The sequence below is a fragment of the Bemisia tabaci genome, chromosome 8 (assembly GCF_918797505.1).
Source record: "Bemisia tabaci chromosome 8, PGI_BMITA_v3".
Lineage (NCBI taxonomy): Eukaryota > Metazoa > Arthropoda > Insecta > Hemiptera > Aleyrodidae > Bemisia > Bemisia tabaci.
Genome location: NC_092800.1, coordinates 10,173,374 through 10,194,887, shown reverse-complemented (window position 1 = coordinate 10,194,887; position 21,514 = coordinate 10,173,374). Strand labels below are relative to the sequence as shown.

General features: G+C 38.7%; 1 protein-coding gene across 3 annotated transcripts in view; it reads right to left on the bottom strand.

Moving 5' to 3' along the window:
• The window catches only part of dcma (decima), a 331,402-nt gene that overhangs the window by 147,072 nt on the left and 162,816 nt on the right, over positions 1–21,514 (bottom strand). For all 3 annotated transcript variants that reach the window (XM_072303213.1, XM_072303212.1, XM_072303214.1), the window contains exon 3: positions 4,677–5,814. In XM_072303213.1, coding sequence (XP_072159314.1) covers positions 4,677–4,721 — 45 coding nt within the window. In that variant the 5' untranslated portion in view covers positions 4,722–5,814. The remainder of the gene's footprint in view (positions 1–4,676; positions 5,815–21,514) is intronic.

Below are 21,514 nucleotides of genomic sequence, written 5' to 3'. Positions count from 1 at the left end.
TCTAAAAAACTTACGAATTTTCCTCTAGGAACATTTCCAAGGATTTTATCCTCGAGTTGATCAAATGTTTTAAAGAATGCTATGGAAAAATTGACCGCGTTTCGCAGAAAGGAACCAAGCAACACCAGCTACTGCCGAATTTAACTAGGCAGTTTGATTATTTACGGGAGAATGTGGGTGCGGATTCGTTTGAAAATTGTAAGGAATTTGCCTTCTGACTGTGCAGAAAATTCACTGTTTGCATAAAAATCTGCACAAACGGTTTCATTTAAAGATTAAATTGCCCAATCAAATTTGGCAATATTTGGTGTGGTTTAGCTCCTTTCTGCTTAATGCGGTCCAAATTGCTGTGTTTGCCCGACAGGGAGTCTGCGGTATGGTGCGGTGCTAAGGAAAAACGCCGTATGAACATTGGGATAAAGCCAACTTTATTTTTTTTAAAATAGACATTTTCTCGAAAAATTGTGAATTTTCCTCCGGGAACACTTCCAAGGATTTTATCCTCGAGTTCATCTAATGTTTTTGGAAATGCCAAGGGAACATATTCACTAATTTATTCAATGATAAATGCTTCTTTTTAAATAAATGTGGCAACATTCGAATGCTCATAGGATGATCATCCTTGGCGAATTTGCAGTGGTTCATGCTTGAAGGAAATTCTCGTCCAAAAAATTCAGACTTCCGTGATGGTGAAATTCGGAAAATATGTAGCTCGGTTGCGGAGTCACAAAATATCTGCTTCTGTTTCATTTTTGAGACATCATAATAAATTGAGAATTTCTGCGCTGAAATTTTGGGAGGTTATTTTAGGAAACGGTCAAATAATTATTCGGAATTGTGAAATAAAAAGGAGATCATTCGAACTTTGCGAACAAACGAGGACAAAAATAACACTAAGAAATGTGGCGTAGCCTCAAATGTATGTAACAAGGTGGTAAAATAGTGCTGGATCCACACTATTTTGTGAGGAAAGCAAGGGCAAAAAGTTCAACAATTTCAATTGTAGTCAAAAAAATTTTAGCTCTAATTAGTACCAGTACAAGACTGAGGGCTCGTAAGAGCTCAACAACATTATTTTGCTATAATTGAAGTTTGTGAGCTGTTCGGCCTTGTTTGCCCCTCGAAATAGTGTGACACTGCACTATTTTACCATCTTGTTACATAATCGATACCTATACATCCTATTAAATTAATTTGTTGTACTAGGCGAGTTAAATGAAGGAAATACAGTGCGTTGCCAACTTACGAAAATCGCCTCTGAAGGCAATTTCAAAGAGATTTCAAATCAAGAAAGTTTCAATACGCTTCGTAAAATTTTGGCCCAAGTTTCTCCTTTGACTTCATCAAACACAATAGAACACTGAAAATGGGAGTGGGATGATGTCATGCTTTCAAGGCATCAATTCGGAATATCTAAATTTAACAAACCCTGTAAAGCTCTATTCATAGAGCTGGAGATAGAATGAACGTATCTTAAAGGGCGGAGCTTTCAAGAACTTCTGAAGAAAAAATGAGCCTCATAGGTCAGAGGTAACGAGCACTATCCACTAAGCTTGCCCTCTGCGAGTGAGGAGCTATCGCTCATCAAACAATAGCTGCCGTTTTATGGTCCAGGAATTTCATTTTATCGTCTAATGACTACTTATTAAACGTAGGTATCTCGTAAAATCAACATGTAATGAAAAAGAACAGTGCTGCCAACGGTTTGTTTGTCTCGGCGAATTCGCCCTGAAACTGGATCGAAGCCAACAAAGCCGGAGCAACACCCTCTTTCATTGTCGAGAAGTCACAGCTGCGCATGAATAATTTTAAATAATACAGTTTAGTGTGTTTAGTGTGTGAGGAAAACCAAAGTGCCTTCAAATTTTAGAATATGCAATACGGACAATCGCTGAACACGAGTAGTTGCTTCCAAGCGCCTGGATGAGCGCTGCTCCGCATCTATCGATGGGACCCGCAAAAGCAGCCGCTTGATATATCTCTCACTGGAGAACTTTGTGCAAATATTAATAATTATTGATTCTCATCAGTAACTTTTGCCACTAATGTACCCCTCGCTCCTACTGTAACCATTTATAAGATCATAAAAAGAAATGAAGTAAAAAAGAGAGGAGAAGAAAAGAAAAGAAACGAAATAAACCAAAATAAATCGCATCAGTTTTGTGCAATGGTTTAAGACTTACCAGTCTTACATTCGTTACCACGTAACTCAAGTTCAACAGGGATCGGCATGAATTAGAAAAAAGAAAAAAAACCACGGTGCTAAAAAAGAACTGCTAGTGAAAACATCCCATTACTACATAAAAATGCAAAATCAATTGAGAGTTTTCATACAGAAAAAGATGCTTAACGGCATCCGATATCGAGAAATTACATTACAGACCTAATTGGCCTGAACCTGAACCCTGCAAAATTTATCCTCCACATTGCGATTAAAAGTGACACTTCAATGAAAGAAAAATATAAAGAACAGCAAGTAGATGTTTTTATAATAAAACTTACTGATTTGAAACATTTATGAAAAAAGATATTGATACTCCTTAAAAATATGAAGTGTAAAACAATCTGTATATAATTGTGCACGCTAAACGCATCTTTTGAAAGTTGAGGTAAAAGAAAACGCCTTCAACGTCGTGGATATGCAATACGGGCAATTTCTGGACACGAATAGTTGCTTCTATGCGCCTGCATTAATGTCTCATATCGTCATTTCCCATACAAAGAAACGTAACTCCATACCAAAGTTTCGAAATTGACTCAAAAAAGTTAATTTTTTACAAGACTGCACGTGTCTGTGCAGATTTAGTAAAAAAAATTATCTGGTTTTTGCAAGATATCAGAAGAAAAGTGAATGAAATTTTCAGTTGGATATGCCCGAGATTCCGCGGTTACAACTGCCACTGGTGAGGGAAAATTTGGCAACATTGAATTTTAAATACGTTTTTTTGTGGAGGAAACGACATAATGCATCATTTGCTCTCAGATCGGGAGGAATTTTGGTAACGTGAACTTGGGCAGGATGATTGGCAACCTTGACTCGATCCTTATTTCAGTTACAACTTCAACTGCTTAATAAATGTTCACCCCGGCCCGGAAACGCTCTAAAGATGCTCGAGAAATAGATTACGCTAACGGTTGATGTGCGATAAAAATACTTGAGCTCCCGGGGCCCGCGGCTAATATTGTGCAGGCGTCGTTAAATATTAGTCATTCAGACAAAAGACCGACTTTTTACAGCAGTGCACGGCTAGTTTATGTGCGCTCTGACCAAGAAAAACAAGAATTAAAGGCCCCAGGGAGGAAGGGGTGGGTTTATGATGAAGAAAAAGAAACTCAGAGATCCTCAGCATAAATGCTTCTATTCGGTTATGTCGAAGAAGGCTCCTTCCAGGCCATGTTGCCATGCCGCTTAATACTTTTTGGAGATTTATCTTTTTTTTCATTTATACAAGAAGGAGAAAGGGGCGGTTTGTTCAGTTTATGCAGACTTTCGCCTAAATGAAGAAGTTGCGGATGTCTGAAATTTGATATTTTCGTGTTTAAGTAGAAACTACTGAGTTGACTAAACACGAGTACACGCTTGGTTCACCAATTGAACAGTTATTGGAGGAAACATGATAAATGGTGTAATCTGCAAAATTACATGTTTAATTGGAAAGTCGCCAGATGACGTCACTAGGCAATGCATTTTCTCCTTTTTAAATCTATTCCTTTACTGTTTTCAATATCGGTGAAAAATTAAAAAAAAAATTAAAAAAATTTAAAAAAAAATAATGCAAAATCAGCTTTTCAAGCAATTGTAGACGAATCAACAAAAAAATTTTGTGCAGTTCTCCATCGGTTACTTATATCCGCGGGCCTTTTCGAAGGAAAACAAACGCTGAATTTATGTCACATTATAGTGGAAAGCACCGTGCTCTATGGTAGTAAAACGTGAGGTTTTTGATAAAACGAACCCAGGATATGTTGAACACACCAATGTATGTAGATTTTTTGGCGCCGATCTTCCGGCACACCAAGAGGGGACTATCTGAGTGTTTTTAAAAAATCTACGGAAATTCATGCGAACTAAATGCACTAGTCCCTTTCAAAGATGCAAGAATTAAAAATTACTGAACACGCTCCTTGCACTGAAAGAAAAATCCCGGTGCTTACTTAGAAAAGGGTAAAATTACCAAGAATTCAGGGTTCTATTTGATCCCAGTTTTTTCTTGGTAAAATTACCATTTATGGAATTGGTAATTTTACCGGGAAATCTCGGTAAAATTATTGAACTTTCTCGGTACTTTTACTGGACCCCGGTAAAAACGCCAATATTTTTTATCGACTGTGGTAGAATTACCGAGATAAAATGGCAAAGTTACCGGGAATTGATTACCAATAAAAGTGGTATTCTTACCTGAAAAAAACAGTAAAAATACCGGGTTTCAGGTAAGCTTACCAGTCTGTTTTTGTAAAATTACCAATAATTGGTTAAAAAAGTGAGATTGTAAAGGTACCAACGGACCTTGGTAAAAACGCCGAGAATTTTTTCCAGTGCACGCTCATTGGTGTGATACGGACATGGTATGTGTAAAGAATGTCGGAAAATGTGGAGAAATGAAGGTAATGACTCTAATCGATTTTCTTTAGGGTGCATTTAGGATCGATAAATAAAAAAAATCGACAAAACTTACGGCATGGACGTTGGTCTCTCCTTCAGCGTGACTGTGCGTTTCCATCACATTTTCTCAGGGTCCGCTCACACGTTCATCCGGGACTCCGACTCGGAGCGCGGGGCGGCATCCCGCGCGGTTCTGCGTCGCAAGAGAACGCGTCGGTGTGACCCGGGCCTGGGATCCCGTGCGCTTCGGGAACCTTCCGCCTTTGATCCGTCAGAGAAATATTTCACGGCACTTCAAGCTGAGTGCTCTTCTCCGCGAGGACTCCATCCCATTCTCGCAATATAGAATGTACGATCTCGTAGGAATCTCATACTTTTTCAGGATCAAATTCGAATAATTTTTACCGATTATAATTTAGAGAACACAAAATAACCGCACAACACGTCACATTTTTTGATAACAAATTCGGACCCGTTAAAAGTATTAAAGTTCGACAAAAAGTTTATTTTTATCGGTGGTTATCACAAAAAAATTATATCATTTTCCTCCAAATAATATAATTAATCAAAACTCACTTCTTTCACAATAAAATGTCGTTTTAAAGCTCGAATTTCCCATCGAAATTTATCGCACCAACAAAAATTATCACAAAAAATTTATGTAGCTTCTCTCGCAACTTGTCACAGTTAACTTACTTTTAAAGCTCAATTTCCCTAACAAAAACTACACAGGAATTAAAAACAGACTCAAAAATGATAATTTTTGTTTATTTATTTTAGCACCAATCACTACAACCGGAAAATTATGGTAATTTTTTTTTCTCGCTCAAGCGAGGGTAGTATCAAACCCGTAAACGACGCGTTGTAATTAGAACAGGATACAATTACGCGAGGAGTGTGCGAAAACTTGGAGGAGTTATCTACCGTGCAAGGGACTTAGGCGAAGTTTGATATGCAGGAGCGAACACTTTCCGATGTTGGAACGGCGAAGTTCAGGATCGAGTTTGCACTACATTGTCGGCGGGTCATTAGCACGGAATAAAAGTCAAACAACCGAAGTTTAAACTTGAAAATGAAGTACGCGTACTTGTGCGACTCTGTCGCGTAGCGTGATGAATGTTCGACGAACTTGGGATCGTTGAAAAATTCGGCACTGATGAGCGGAGATGGTAGCGGCATTTATTTTCGTTTGCCGGGGATGGCTGCACCACCTGGAACACGAATACAAAAAAAACTCATTAAAATCATGATTGAAAAGCTTGAAGAATACAGTCACAATTGGGTTGCATTTTGCAGAAAGGAACCAAGAGCATTTTCCGGTGGTGCTAGGATTGTGCAACTTACATTCTTAGCAATGAAATTACTGGAATCATGCAAAACATTAAATTTACGAAGGTAATTTTTGTCTTGAATTTATAGTTTATTGAGAAAATCGATAAAACTGGTTTAGATGTTAAGTTTATATTTGCTAGGTAAAAAAGTTGCACAATCTTAGCAACATTGGAATACTCTTTGTTCCTTTTCGCAAAATGCAATCCAATTATTCATATCCCGTTTATATATTAAACATACAGGGTGTCCCAAAAGTCCCTTCCACCCCCTCTAAAATTTTATCCAATTGATATTTTGAAACGAAACTTTGGGGATGTTCATCGATCAATGTTGGCTAATTTTGGGGCCCCCCAAAATTTTCGGGCCCCCCCGTGGGGAGGGGCTGCGGACCCCAACTTTTTTTTATCAAATAGCAACCCCTATCTTGTGATACCTCATTCGAAAGAGCATAAAAAACTAAGAATTTTGGCGCAAACCGCAGATCAATATCTTAATTTTTGACCGAGTTATGATAGGTCAAAGGTCAAATTTGACCTATTTTCAAAAAATCATAACTCCGGTTCAAATTATCGTAATGAAAAAAAATAAAACGGGAAAATTTACCAAATTGTAAGCACGTTTAAGTAAAAATCACAGAAGTTACTTCAAACTAATTTTAAGGGGGGTTTCGGACCCCCAAATACGTCAATTCAAAGGTCATTAAATTTTCCCGCGAAATAAGCCAATTTCCCCCAGATTTGCCTCCACATTAGTTCAGGAAGGTCAAAATCAGTTCAACATTACGTTGGCAAGTCCCCAAATTTCAGGAAAAGTTTAAAAAAACGAAATTTAAGGTGATTAACTTTGACCGTTTAAATTTTTTTTTCAACTTTTCCTGAAATTTGGGGACTTGCCAACGTAATGTTGAACTGATTTTGACCTTCCTGAACTAATGTGGAGGCAAATCTGGGGGAAATTGGCTTATTTCGCGGGAAAATTTAATGACCTTTGAATTGACGTATTTGGGGGTCCGAAACCCCCCTTAAAATTAGTTTGAAGTAACTTCTGTGATTTTTACTTAAACGTGCTTACAATTTGGTAAATTTTCCCGTTTTATTTTTTTTCATTACGATAATTTGAACCGGAGTTATGATTTTTTGAAAATAGGTCAAATTTGACCTTTGACCTATCATAACTCGGTCAAAAATTAAGATATTGATCTGCGGTTTGCGCCAAAATTCTTAGTTTTTTATGCTCTTTCGAATGAGGTATCACAAGATAGGGGTTGCTATTTGATAAAAAAAAGTTGGGGTCCGCAGCCCCTCCCCACGGGGGGGCCCGAAAATTTTGGGGGGCCCCAAAATTAGCCAACATTGATCGATGAACATCCCCAAAGTTTCGTTTCAAAATATCAATTGGATAAAATTTTAGAGGGGGTGGAAGGGACTTTTGGGACACCCTGTATGATCTAGCCAACTTTTACTCTACTTTCAGGTTAAAGTTAACTATATTTCAGTTCATGTAACTCTGATTGACTCCAAATGAAACTAATTGGTTCTCATTGACTCTGATTTATTTTAATTGCCTCGAAGCTGAAGTCTAATTTGACTCGACCTATGATTCAATTGGCTCCATCGATCTTGGATATGGGAATGGAATAATATTAATTTTAACAATCAAGTGCACACAGTGATAACATTGCTGGACTCATCACAGGGAAATAGGTATGGATAACCAAACCTATTTTTTATGCAATACAGCATCTGTCAGGAGTGTAGATGAAAGTTTTCAAACTTTTTTCCTTGATTATGAGACAATTATATTTCAAAGGCTTACTTCGAAAAACGAGCAATTGTAATTTGAGATGCACGTAAGGCATATTACGTAAAATTCCTCGAACGATAAATCTCCGCTAATACTTGTATGCGATAATGCTTAGTTTTTGGGCAGATCTTATTTAAGCTCGAGGAGAAGCTAAACTATGCATGAATTCATTATGCCGTACTTGATTAGTGAGTTTTTTTTCATTTATAGAAAACAAATGAGTGCTCACTTTTGATGTAGATTACCCTATAAAAGGCAGTTCCATTTATCGTATGGATATCAACGAGAAGCTAATGATACCACTATTCGCGCTCTTGGTTGGATCATTTTGCCTACCTTGAAAATTTAAGGCGACTCAGTTTTATGCCGTCAGCAAAGAGCTTGATAGATGTTGGGTAAATATTATATCCTTCCTTTGTGGCGCAGGGGTGGGAATTCACAAACCTTTCCGGTCAGACGGATTAAATTTGACAAAAATCTCATTTTCTAACTAAATAGTAAGTATAATTAGATGTGATGATGCTCATGATCGATAGAAAGCGACCCTCGTAAATTTGATCATCTGGGAAAAATACGTTATCATGTATAAATTACTCATTCCAAGCTTCAAATCAACCGTAAATTTTAATTCCGTTCTTGCATAATTATTAGCTTGAAAATCATGTTCCTAGTACCCTTTTCAGAAAGATCAACATTTACACTTTTGAGTTTAGGGAAACACTGGCTTCTAAGCTTTTAAATCTTAATGTTGAGGTCAAAATTAATGATTTAGGAACGAATGCAACCTCTATCGATGGGGCCCTTGCTAAATCTATCCTTAAAATCCTTATAGTTCCCGATTACTTTTTAATGTAATGAAAACGCCCACATTATCGTCAATTATTGTAACAGAAATTCATTTTAAGCCATTAAAAAATGTATTCATTCTTTCATCGACAAGGTTCAATATTAATCAAATAGTCTACTTTTTCGTACCCTTCATTTTTAATTAAAAGCCAGCTTTTGGCAGAGCTCCACCGGAGAGGAAGCTAATTTATTCATCAATGCCAAACTTCGCAACGCCCTTCCATTAACAACTTATTTCCTCGTCGTGAAGTTGTCCTTGCGGTCTGGATCAAGCCAGCCTCCTAACTCCGACCGACCCACTATGGTCCCAATCCGCTCGGGAGCGCTCAAAAATCGATATTTATGAAATTGGACGACATTTTTTTTTCGAGTCAAAATTGATAAATATAGTATCTACGGGTCATAAACTACACGTAGTATACCTCAAAAAAATTTCTAGTCACTTTGAAAGTGTCACAAACTGTGCGAATAGTCGGATATGTATTTTCTGACCCGTGAAGTGGCTATTTCTAACAAAGCGTTCGGAGCCTCTCCTGAATCATGAAATGGTCTCTCAGAATTCTTGCTTATACCATTTTGTAGAGGACTCTAAGAGGATTGTAACGCACTAATTATAATTTTTCTCCGAGGCATTCTGATACATTCTACACAAGGTAGAAGTTGGGTACCTATTTTTCATGAAAAAATGCCGATTTTTCCCACGTACTTTCATTTTAAAAAAAAGTCACCAAAGGTCACCTAATGAGACACCTTTAGGGAGCTTCTACACATCCTTGGGAAGCTACAGTAGAAATATTTCGTGCTTTGGTTTGCTTTTTCTCGAGAAATCGAATTTATTAGGTCTCTAAGTCGGTGGATAAAATAACGGTATTTATGCAAGTTTAGCCATCGATCAATCTGCAGTCGTCTTAAACTTTTTTGAGACATGCGACACCTCCAAAAACGTGCTTAAGTAGTCTCTATGAATCCTTAAGAAGGATTTTAAACCAAAAATTGTTGGTTCTTCTTGCTTTTTGAACGAATTTTGAATCTTTTTCGTACCTGCGTGTTTCCTTCAAAATACTGTATTACAACCCTGGAAAGCCCCTCGAAAAATATTCTGAGACATTTGGCACCTCCAGAGACACTTTTAAGTCGTTTCTACAGATCCTTAGGAAGGCAACCGAACCAAAAATAATTGCTTCCGCCTGCTTTTTCGACCAAATTTGAAATTTTTACGTGACTACGTGTTTGCCCCAGTAAAACTTAATTTTTTGCCCTGAAAAACACCTGTAATTGCAGCCTTAAGACGTGCTAAGCAATTTTGCATCTACAGAGACGCCATTATGTAGCTTCTATGAATCTTTTTGAGGTTGACCGTTTCGAAAAAAATTTGGTTCCCCCTACTTTTTGAGATTTTTTGAAAAGTTTTCCGTTCCGCAGTTTTATCTTTAAAAATGCTCTTTTCCATCCTAGAAAGTACCTATTGATGTAAAATTCCTTACTCCCCGAATATTTATTCATTGTTGATTGAATTTTCCTTAACGTGACAATATTGCACCCCCCCCCGCTCTTCAACATTGTTATGTACCCGATTTGCGTTTCCCGGCAAATCAACATAAAGAAAAGTCTTCTCTGAAGCATTATTTCGACATTTTTAAAATACAAATGAATTTTAGATCTATTTCATTTTTTTCAGTTTAGTTATCCTTTAAAAAAAAAAAAAAAAAAAAAAAAAAAAAAAAAAATGGGGGGGGTGTCAAAAAATTAAAACATCCTTAATTTTGCATGAACTGTACATGTATGTGCAATGAACGCATAGTTTTCATCCAATCTAAGCAAGTATAACAAGCCAATCGTATGGCAGTTTGTGATTTATGTGAAAAAATGACGGTAACTTTTGCAAATGATTTTTTAGGGAAAAGCGGAGGTCAAATTCGGATTCAGCGCATCAAAATCATGAGGAAAACATATCTTAAATGTATTTATACTCAAACGGAGAGCCGCTATGATTTTTGATCACTGAAAAGTGAATTGGGACCATAGTGCGACCCTCGAGTCTTGACTTCGGACCGATTAACCCCCCCCCCCCCCCCCCCCCCCCCCCCCGGAGTGTAACCGGCTCAGAGAGGCTCAATATCCGGAACTCACCCCGATTCCGCTCCGACCCCCGGTTCGGCCTCTCCGGTTAATGTTATTAAATATTTAAAATTCCAATCGCTGAATACTTCATTGACACGAATTGAGCCGCTCCAGGCCTTGATTCACTGCGTCTGTAACCTCGAGTCTGCCAAGTTTCAGGCCTTTCCGACCGAATCCGTGGCGAACGCGAGGCGTGAATGATCGATTATCGATATTTCCTCATTTGGAGCTATCCACTGAAAAAAAAAAAATGTGCTTTGCTCAAGCATGGTGATTCTTGAATTTGCCGCGAAGAATTTTTTTCATCTTGATTTAAGCTTTTTTCTATATATGAGGCCTTATATGTGACAATGGCGGATGTAAAAAATTACCTTTCCAAAACACGCCTAAGAAACTGTTTTAGTCACGCAAAAATCTAATATGTTCGGCTCTGACATAATGTACAGATCTCGAAGATCACATCTCAGGTATTTTCTCAAAATTTTCTCGATGCCAAAACAGTTTTTTGAACTTGTTTCGAAAAGGTAATTTTTCACATCCGCCATTGTTACATACAAGTCCTCATATATACAAGCAAAGTAATGCTTGGGTTAAGCAAAAAAGTAGTTTATATCAAGCAGCAAAATTCTTGATTTAAGAAAAAATATTTCTTGGAGGTAGATTTAAGATTCTTTTTGTTTCAGTGATGGTAAATAATCGAGAGAAAGAGCACAAGAAGAAAAGGAAGAAGGGAGGGGGTAAACGGAAAACAAAGGAAATAGAAGAGGGGAGAGAAAAAGAGTTAGAAGAATAACTCTTTAACTTCGTCTTTCTCCTCCTCTTTTTTCCTCCCTCTCTTCTCTTTATTAGTATTATTTTTTTCTTATTCCTTCTGTGCTTTCTCTTCTTCTTCCCTTCCTTCGTTTTTCGATTCGAAAGACAAAACTCGGATCTAGGAGGCCCGAGTCAGTTCGTCTTTTCTTTCACGAATGAACGTGACTACATTTCAACGTTGCCAGCTTTTTCCACGCAATTTGCGTTTTTACAAGGAAAATTTGGAGAATTTTAAACTGAAAATTTCACCAATTTTGTGTCTTGATCTCATGCAAAAATCAAACAAATTTTCAACGAAAATATTGCTCATTTATTCTCGTGAAAAATTGAATTGTTTGAGTAAATTTAGCAACCTTGGAATGAAGTTACGTTTCTTCTTCGGGAGACGACGAGTTATACTAGGTATGATTGAAAATTGGTATTTTCGCTCGCAAGTCCAATTTTACCGGAAGTCTTCGACGTTGCGAACTGAGGTACGTATTTCTCTAGTTGTACCGCCAATTCTGAACACTTAAAGAAAGTCACGCTCGTGTAACTGTCACCAACAACCGTCCGAATTTTGACTCGGGCGAGGGCAAATTCAATTCCTCCGAGGAAAGCAACAATCACGAACATTCCACGACAAAAATATTCCCTCTTATCTCGGTAGCTCCAAGAAAGTCCACCTCATTTTTCGTCCCACAGAGCCCGTAAGAAATGAACCTTATCAGCTTGACAACCTGAAAGCTCATAAAAGACAGGTTTGATTGGTTTGCCCGGTCCCCGTCCCGCTAGGGTGTCGAGCTTTGCGATGAATCGATCGATTTGCCATTTGAACCTACGGAAAAGAATCGATTATCGGGGTATACCTCGAAAATCGATTCTTTACCATTACTTCAAATGGGTAAATATCGATAGCTGATGATGCACGCTTCGCTACTGTTTGCCCGTTCCCTGTGACTGCGCTACCGTGATTGAGAAGAACGCCGTTTGGGCACATAAATGTTGCCACATTTTTCTTGGAATAATCTTTAAGTTGACGAATTTTTTTGAATGGTTTTCTCAAAATTTCCTTATACATTAGACAAAATTGCGGACGAAATAATCAGAAAAAAGTTGAAATTTTGAAATAAAAAAAAAATCTTTGTTGAGACGGAATGTCAAAGAACCGAAGAAAATGTCGAGCTAAGCGGATTTCAAGTGCTAATCGTTTCTGCGATTGACACAAAAAATTTGGAGAAAGACAGGATTTGCGCTTACCCACAAGTTTCGACTGAGGTACTTGACCACAAAAAAAGAAGAAAAAAAAACTGAAATGAACTGAAAAGAACCTAATTCAGCCAAAGATTCTCAGTGAATTTTTAGGGGTGTGATGACTTATTCCGTCCCCAAAAAGAGCCCTGCAACCAAAACTATAAGACTGTCTAGCCCTTTAATCGTACGATATGAACTTTTCAAACTTTGGAGTTGGGCACTTTTCGAACCAAACACAAATTGCGATATAAAATGATGAAATTAAATTTTGGAAAAAAAAAATGATTGAGAAATAAAACATGCGCACTCATGACTCCAAAAAAAAAAAAAAAACTCTATTCTAAAATGAAACATAATTTTCTCCGATTTTGACAGTTTTCGATGAAAGGCAATCTAACAATGAACCGCAAATCTGAAAATTTACCCTCAACTTAACTGAACTCTCACTGGAAAAAGAAAACACATTGGATCTAATTTCTTTAATCTTTCATTAATTTTTCTTTAAATTTCGGTTTAGTGACTTTCACCAGAATGCTTTTATTCAGCCCTAAGACTTGTCTAATGGTCCATTGCACTGGAAAGAAAACCACATTGGATCTAGAGTCCAGACTCTTGTAAACATCGACAAGAAAAAGTACTCCAGATTTAATCAGAATCTAGCTTAAATCAAGAACCAAGCCTCTTAATTTAAGCGGATTTCGTTTTGATTCAAACAAAAATCCGATTGAATCAAGAATATATTTTCTTGTCAATGTTTTCAAGAGTCTGGACTCTAGATCCAATGTACTTTTTTTTCCAGTGCTCAGACAGACAAGTTTCCACTGATTTATTAGTAAAAAAATTTGACAACTTCCGATCGTTCATACGAGGTTTTCCTTGGCGCGGCCGTGTGACCCTCCTTAGGGGCATTGTGTCGACCCTGCCTCATAAACCAGGGAGCTTACATAACATCCCGTCGTTTCGTAAACGGTCGAATTACGAGCTAATGTAAAATCGATACATTTTTACAGTCGAGCAACAGTAAATCAAACATCATCTCTCCCACAATGGTCCCCGGTGTTGTCACATCGACCCTAATAACTATAATTTCACCCGGATGGAGAAAAGTTCCGGTTGGAGATCCGGCAGATTTCAGCGCGGAATCCGGACGATTTACGTCATTGTTTTGAGCGGATAAAGGCAACACAAAGTAGCCCTTTGTCCGATGAGTCGTAAATTCTTCGCTTAAATAGCCACCGTCGCGCGCCCTTTTCACGTTGGTTGTGACGACATCAATGATACAAGGAGCTTTTTTCACAGCCGGCTGCGTTTTTTTACGCTTCGTTTCGTTGCGGGGATCCGCTCTGTTTCGCTGGGAAAAAACGACGTATGAACATTTGAATGTTGTCAAATATTTTTTTTGTTCATATAATATATGGATTTTTTTGCAAATTTGTCATACATTGGACGTATTTATCAAGGTTGCCACGGGATTGAGAAAATGGAATTCCCTGACATTTCTCTGATTTTTCTGGCACATTTTGGTGAAATTCCCTGACAACGCTTCGCTGGGGAAAAACGACGTATGAACATTTGAATGTTGTCAAATATTTTTTTTTTTTTCATAAAATATGGATTTTTTTTGCAAATTTTTCATCTATTGGACGTATATATCAAGGTTGCCACAGGATTTAGAAAACGGAATTCCCTGACATTTCCCTGATTTTTCTGACACATTTTGGTGAAATTCCCTGACAACGGTTATAGGACATTTCGTCAAGGATTTTTTCCGAGAACTTGTTTCATCCAGTAGTTTAAGTCCACGCGTTTTTTCGGCAGGGGAGTTTTGGTCCACTTACCAATTATTGAGACCCAAAGTTAATTGGTCAACGTGTAAGTACAAACAACATTTGCTCACGACGTTTTTGGATGAAATGTGTAATGTCTTGGAAGAATGAGGGTTTGCTCGTTTTTTGTTTGTTTAGTTGGCCAAACGGAAACAAATATATAATTGAGAATTTTGGCGTCAATGGAGATGTTGCATGAGTGAGGAATTTGCGATTTGACTAATGATTCCTATGTAAAAGTTCGCGAGAAACACGATGGTGCCACTGGTTTCCTCTGGAATCCACTCTCAGGCTCTACAAAATCTCTCAAGTTGTAGTATCTTGATTTATTTTGAAAAGAAAGCTATGTACCCTTAACGGAAGCTTGTCATTCTTGATACGTTGGAGCGCCTTCAATCTCGTATGATACTGTGCAACACCTATGTCGCGAAATAGTTGCTTGAAACGCCGTAGCACTCTGCGGCGCGGCGGGCGACCAGCGTGACACGCGCATAGGCGCCTACAAACCTAACAGGGATACTTCACGCATTGCGCAACGCGTGAAGTATCCTGTTAGGTTTGTAGGCGCCAGTGCGCAGTTCGCTCTGTGTTAGGCTCTAATATTTAAACTCGCGGAGTCAGCGTTTTCCAACTCATGATTTTGAAATGTTTGCAAGCTCTGCACGGATTAATGGAATGAATGGAAATTATAAAGCACCAGTGACGTCAGCGACGTCAGCGTAGACGAACAGGACCGGAGACGACGGTCAGTGGCGTGGCGTGCCTTGCGATGTATCGATTGTTATGCCATTTAAACCTATGGAAAAGGATCGATAAACAGGGTGGTCGCTGCGAACACCTTAATAATCGATTCTTTACCATAGATTTAAATGGCATAAAAATCGATACATCGCAATTCACGCAACGCCACTGACGACGTTCGGGGATCTTTGACTCATGAGCCCTGTCCAAGACGCTCTTGTCGCATGCCCATGACTCATGAGTTGCTTGCTTCGTTCCTCTTGATTTCATCTCAATTCCCACTTTTCCATTTTGGTTTAAGAAATCACACCCACTTTCACATAATTTCTTAAGCAGCTTTTACAAGCACACCCCGTATTTTCCACCCGTTTCTAGTTCCTTTCAGCATAAATACGTCCTATTGTCCCTTGGCTTTTCTAAGAGATTTTATTCGCTCTAGATATGCTGCAAATTCTTGCTACGGCGAAAAGTAGACTTACTATTCACGAAAACAGGTTTTGACGACATCAATGATAGAAGGAATTTTTTTCAAAGTCGTAGTCGGCTGCATTATTGTTTAAGATCGTTTCGTTGGGGGCGCATCCAATCGCTATGCTCGCTTGGGGAAAACGACTTATGAGCCTTCGGTTGTTGTCAAATCTCTTCTGATGAAATATGAATTTACTGCAAAATTTGTATTTTTTCTTCCGTTTTCCAGAAAATTTCATTTTTCGCACTGGGTACGTTGCTACCTTTTGCCAGAGCAAAAGAAGACTTGTTGAGTCCACGCCAAATAAGTTTTTGGAACAGACCCATTAAAGATACATTATCTGCAAGTTTCAAGGAAAAATATTCATAGCTTTTCTGTGAAATAAATATTTCATTTGGTAAAATTTGACAATATTTGAATGTTCATACGACATTTTTTATCCGCGTTGAATAGCTTCGCCAGGTCACCGTCGCGTCGCGGTTTGAATAGAGAACAATATGCATAGCCAGGACTGACAATAAATTCCAATACCTCGTTAGTTTCAACATTTTGGTATTTCGTTTTTGTACGGGGATGTTTGCTATGGAGGGGGAAATTAACCGATACAATCATGGGGCACAGGATGGGTCCCACAGGAAAGCTTGAATTGAGGCAAATGGCCAACTTTTCATCAAAACATGTGTGCATCAGTTTATTCGGTATGCAAATGAATAAATAAAAACATGAAAACAAGTCCCATCAGTTCAAATGTTCCAACTGAAATAAAGTTGGTCTCATAAATTTAAGTTATGAAAAACGTGAACTATTCTTACGGGTTTGGCCACATAGTGACCAGACGGGTATACCTCGTGGGTTAGTCTCCTCTTTCTAATCAATTTTATCTATCATGGACTAGGATGATATTGTGTAACACAAATGGAACGTCTCTTTGCTTGAACCAACGAGTGAAGAATACAGTTTCATTGTACATCGAGTTCATTGTGAATAAAAAAAATAAGGCAAAAAATTGCTCGGATGTAGGGAGATGGAGAGAGGCGGGGATTGAACGGAGACGGGCAATCTTGAAGTTGTCAAAACCAAGCGATTGATTCGTGAAATCTAGTTCTACGGATTGGATGGTCGTGCAAGTTGCCTGAAACAGCTAAACAGCGAATCAATGAGGCTATAGCTTTCGGTTGTCAGATCTTCGTTGAAACACTTTTTTATGGACTCTGCCAGTTTGGTTACGCTTCAGTGCACAGTTACAAATACTGCTGGCTAAAGTGCGAACGAATCTCCATTGCTGTGTTTCAAAATCTCAGCTTCTATTTCATTTTTACGGAGAGAAACAAGTCAACTGTATAGCATTAAATTTCTAAGGAATATTCTGCCAGATTGAGAAGAAAAGTTTTCGAATTAAAAAAATTAAGTATGTCAGGAAGTCTGCAACGTCGTAAACGGAGAAACGTGGTTTAGCACTTTGGCTAGCGACGTAACCTTTATTTTGCTAATATTACACTGGTCCATGATCAGATGGTTAATTATACGATAGACTTAGAAAATGTATTCCAATTTCCTCTGCTGTGCGATTTTTTCTGATTTTGCGAAGCACATGCCTACGTGAGTTTTAATATTTATCCACACCATTCTACAGAAATAAAATAAATAAACGAAAGAAGTAAAGGCTCCATCTACGATCAATTTTCGCAGAAATCGGTTCAAAATGGAGGGGATATCCCGCGCTATCCTGAGAGTCCACCGCTACATCAAGACAAACTCTCCATGCAAAGATAGGGGGCAAATACATTGACAGGGCTGCCACTTTATTTGGGGACTCCGAAACTGAAAACACGGCAACCTTGCTAATGTATTCGCTCCCTATCTTTGCATGGAGAGCTTGTCTTGATGTGGAGGTGGACTCTCAGGATAGTGTGGGATATCCCCTCCATTTTGGCCTCAACTTGAGAGCTTTTTTTGAGCTTGGGAGTTGATTTCAGAGAAAACTAGTGGCGCCATCGTGTTTCTCGCGAATTTTCACATTAGAATCAATAGTCAAATCGCAAATTCCTCACACATGCAACATCTCCATTACGCCATACGCTATATTACGCTAAAGCCTGAAGCTGGCTATCTTCGACCAAATCCAGAAACTTTCCTCAGTCCAACCTGCGCTTTCCGTCGTCCTTCTAACGTAAGGACGTATCTCAAATTCCACGTGAGCCTTGTATTACCTATAAATCCATGCTTTCTGGGGTTCATGCGGGAATCGAGATACGCCCTTACGTCAGAAGAGAGACGTTTTAAAGAAAAAGTTTCTTCCAATTCGCTAAGATGGGATGGGACAATCCGCAACGAAAGTGGAGGCACCGTTATCCTCTTGCGGATTATACAGAGGACATGCCCGCACATCGGCTCTTGAAATTATTTTGTCTCTAAAACCCAACTTAGAACGAATAAAAACACCGTTTCAGTGCAGGAATGTGGTTCTTTGCATCACGCGGATTTAATTATTTTCTCCCATTTTCCTAATTTGTTCATTTCACATTGAAAAAACAGGCACGAGTTCCGTTTGTTTGGAGAAGTGCCCGACTCTGAGGGGTTTGAAACGTTCGTGCATTACCACTAAAGGATTGAAAAGTTTCATATTTTTGGATACGAACATCTTTCTACGAACTGAGTCACATAAAAAAAAATAAACCGTCCGTGTTGGTGTGTGTGATAATGCATATTCCATTCTCTGATAATTCTCGTCTGAACTCAGTAAATGTTTTAATTGGACTGAGTTAAGCAGAAAGGAACCAACCCACATTTTGGAAAAAATTGAGTTATGAGTGGTTTTGAACTCAACCATTGCTCTACTATCTATCGCCAAAAATTCAAAGTTTTTGTTGGAGCAACTTTTGCAGAAATTGAACTTGAAATTTATCTTTTACATTGAGTCTTATGCAGGAGCCAAACTTTAAACCTCTTTTTCTCGGTTCGATCCCGATGTGGCTTGGTTCCTTTCTGTTTAACTCCGTCCAATTTCTAGCTTTGCTTCTCAGAGTTAGGCAAGACCCGGTTTCTTTCTGTTCGAAAAAAAAAATTACGTAAAATTAACGTTAAACAAATCTGGAATCAAAATTGTGTTAAATTATGAATAATATGCACAGTAATGCTATTCACAACTTGAACTTGTGTCGAAGATTACAAAGATATTTTGCTTGAAATTTAGTACAGCAAATGAGTGATAAAAAGCTCTCTTGGATCGAGGGTCCAGAATCTTAAACATTCGACAAGGAAAAATACTCTTGATTCGATCGGATTTTGGCTTAAACCGAGAGCCAAACCTCTTAATTTAAGCGGATTTCCTTCCGATTCAAGCAAAAATCCGATCGAGTCAATAGTATTTTTTCTTGTCAAAATGTTCAAGAATCTAGACTCTGGATCCAAAAGCCTTTTTCCGGTGTAACTTGGACATTATAATAGTATATCAAAGAGTTTTTTTCTTTGACATTTACGAGTACTTTCACTTTTTACAAGATCCCATACTACGAGGACAGCGATCTAGTTCAATTTGACAACAACGCGACGGGTAAGTGCATGCCCGATCTCTATTCCTTCTTCTTGATGTTTGCTCCAGGGAGCGGAAAAATTATTGAACTTTCGTGTGAGCTGTCCGAGCTCGATTCTTCGGAAATGAGGCAGCGAGAGCTCCGCTTGCACAAACACGCAAAACGCTCTGCTCCGTCGAGGAGAGATACCATTTGAAAGCGATCCGTCTAATTCACGAGCAGGATCGCAACTATCACCGCCTGGCAAATCCTCCACGATTCCACCGTTGCAACGTACAAACCTAGATTTCTCCCCATTCTTCTTCTGCAATTGGATTTCTATGCAAAGGAGATGTATCATCACTCCTCTGACGTAAGAACGTATCTCTATGTGGACGTATTTCTGCGAAACGGAACTATGTGCATTATGACGTGAGCCCTGTTATGCATATATTCTTATGCACTGGGGAAAAAAAAACACCTTGGATCTAGAGTCCAGACTCTTAAAAATATCGACAAGAAAAAATACTCTTGATTCAATCGGATGTTTGCTTGAATCAAAACGACATCCACTTAAATTAAGAGACTTGGTTCTTGATTTAAGCTAGATTCTGATTGAATCAAGAGTGCTTTTTCTTGTCGATGTTTTTAAGAGTTTGGACTCTAGATCCAATGTGTTTTTTTCCAGTTGGTCTCAGGACTCATGTCTTGATGCACATAGTTCTGTTTGGTAGAAATACGTCCATTTGGACCGCGGTTAGCAGAAAGAAACCAAGCCACATTAGCTACTACTCATACTGATTGCGAGCATTAGCTATTGCCAACTTGAATTGGACTATTTGATTTTGTACATGAAAACGGATGTGCGGATTTTGTGCAAATGTCAGTGACTTTTTTGCAAAGTACAAAGCGAATTCTTGAAATATTTCAAAGGCCTCCGCACAAACGTTTTCTTGTACAAAATTAAAATTTCCGGTTAAATTTGGCAACAGCTGATGTGGCTTGGTTCTTCTCTGGTAAATGCGGTCCATTTCGTATAAGAACTTAACGTCCACTTTTTTTCATAGAAAAAATGTGTATAATTACATAGATAGAGAAAGTCTAGGGAACAAGTCAGGATATTGGGAATTTTAAGAGCTCAGGAGAATTTCGTGACTTTCGACACATTCGTAATTAGTTCCGTGGGAACATAATAATACTTTTTTCCAAAGGAAACTCCAGCATTCGCGGCTTTCATCGTTAGTTTCAAAGCAAATTCCAAAAGCTTTGTGAGAAAATCCGAGAAAGTTCAAGGTTCCGGAGAAAATCCGGCAAAAGCTCCAGAGAATTCAATAAGTCCCGATAAATATTTTTCTCGAATTCAAGGCAACACTAGCAATCGCGATCTCCATCATTCGTTTCGAAGCGAATTCCAAAGGCTTTGTGAAAAAATCCGAGAAAGTTCACGATTCCGGAGAAAAGCCGGAAAAAGTCAAAGTTCCGTCGATTTCAAAAGCTCCAAAGAATTCGATGAGTTCCGATTAATACTTCCCTCCAATGGCAACTCTAGCAATCGCGACCTTTATCATTAGTTTCAAAGCTTTGCGAAAAAATCCGAGAAAGTTCAAGGTTCCGGAGAAAGTCCGGAAAAAAGTCAGAGTTCCGTCGATTTCAAAGGCTCCGGAGAATTCAATAAGCTCCGATATTCTTAATCGGTTCCCGGAAGTTGTAAAGTCTCCGAATTTCCGTTCCCGAGCGGCAACCCCAGCAGTCCGGTTTACCAATTAGTTCCGCCTGCCCATTTACGCCCAACGCTCGGCGGCGTTGCCAAACCGCCAACTCAATTCACAATCCCCAATATAAAGCTCAAATAGAATCGCGAAATCTGGCAACGTCCTGGCTGGCTGACAGCCCGGGCGCAATGCACCGCGGAGATAAATTCGCGAAACGCGAGGAGCCAGCGGAGCGCGCGAAGGAAATAAAAACCGGGGGAGGAGCGCAGTCGTCCTAAGGAAGAACCCCGTATGAATCTTCAGGCGTTGCCAAATCTCCTCTCAGAAATTATCTATTTTTTGAGAAAATTATGAACATTTCTCCTTAAAATTTTTACAAGTTTTAGATCAAATTACGAACGAAATTCTCCGAAAAATCGGAAGAAAAATATTCACAAATTTTTCCTAAAATTCGTGATTTGTCGAAGGAAATTTGGCAACGTCAGAGGGCTCATACGGCGTTC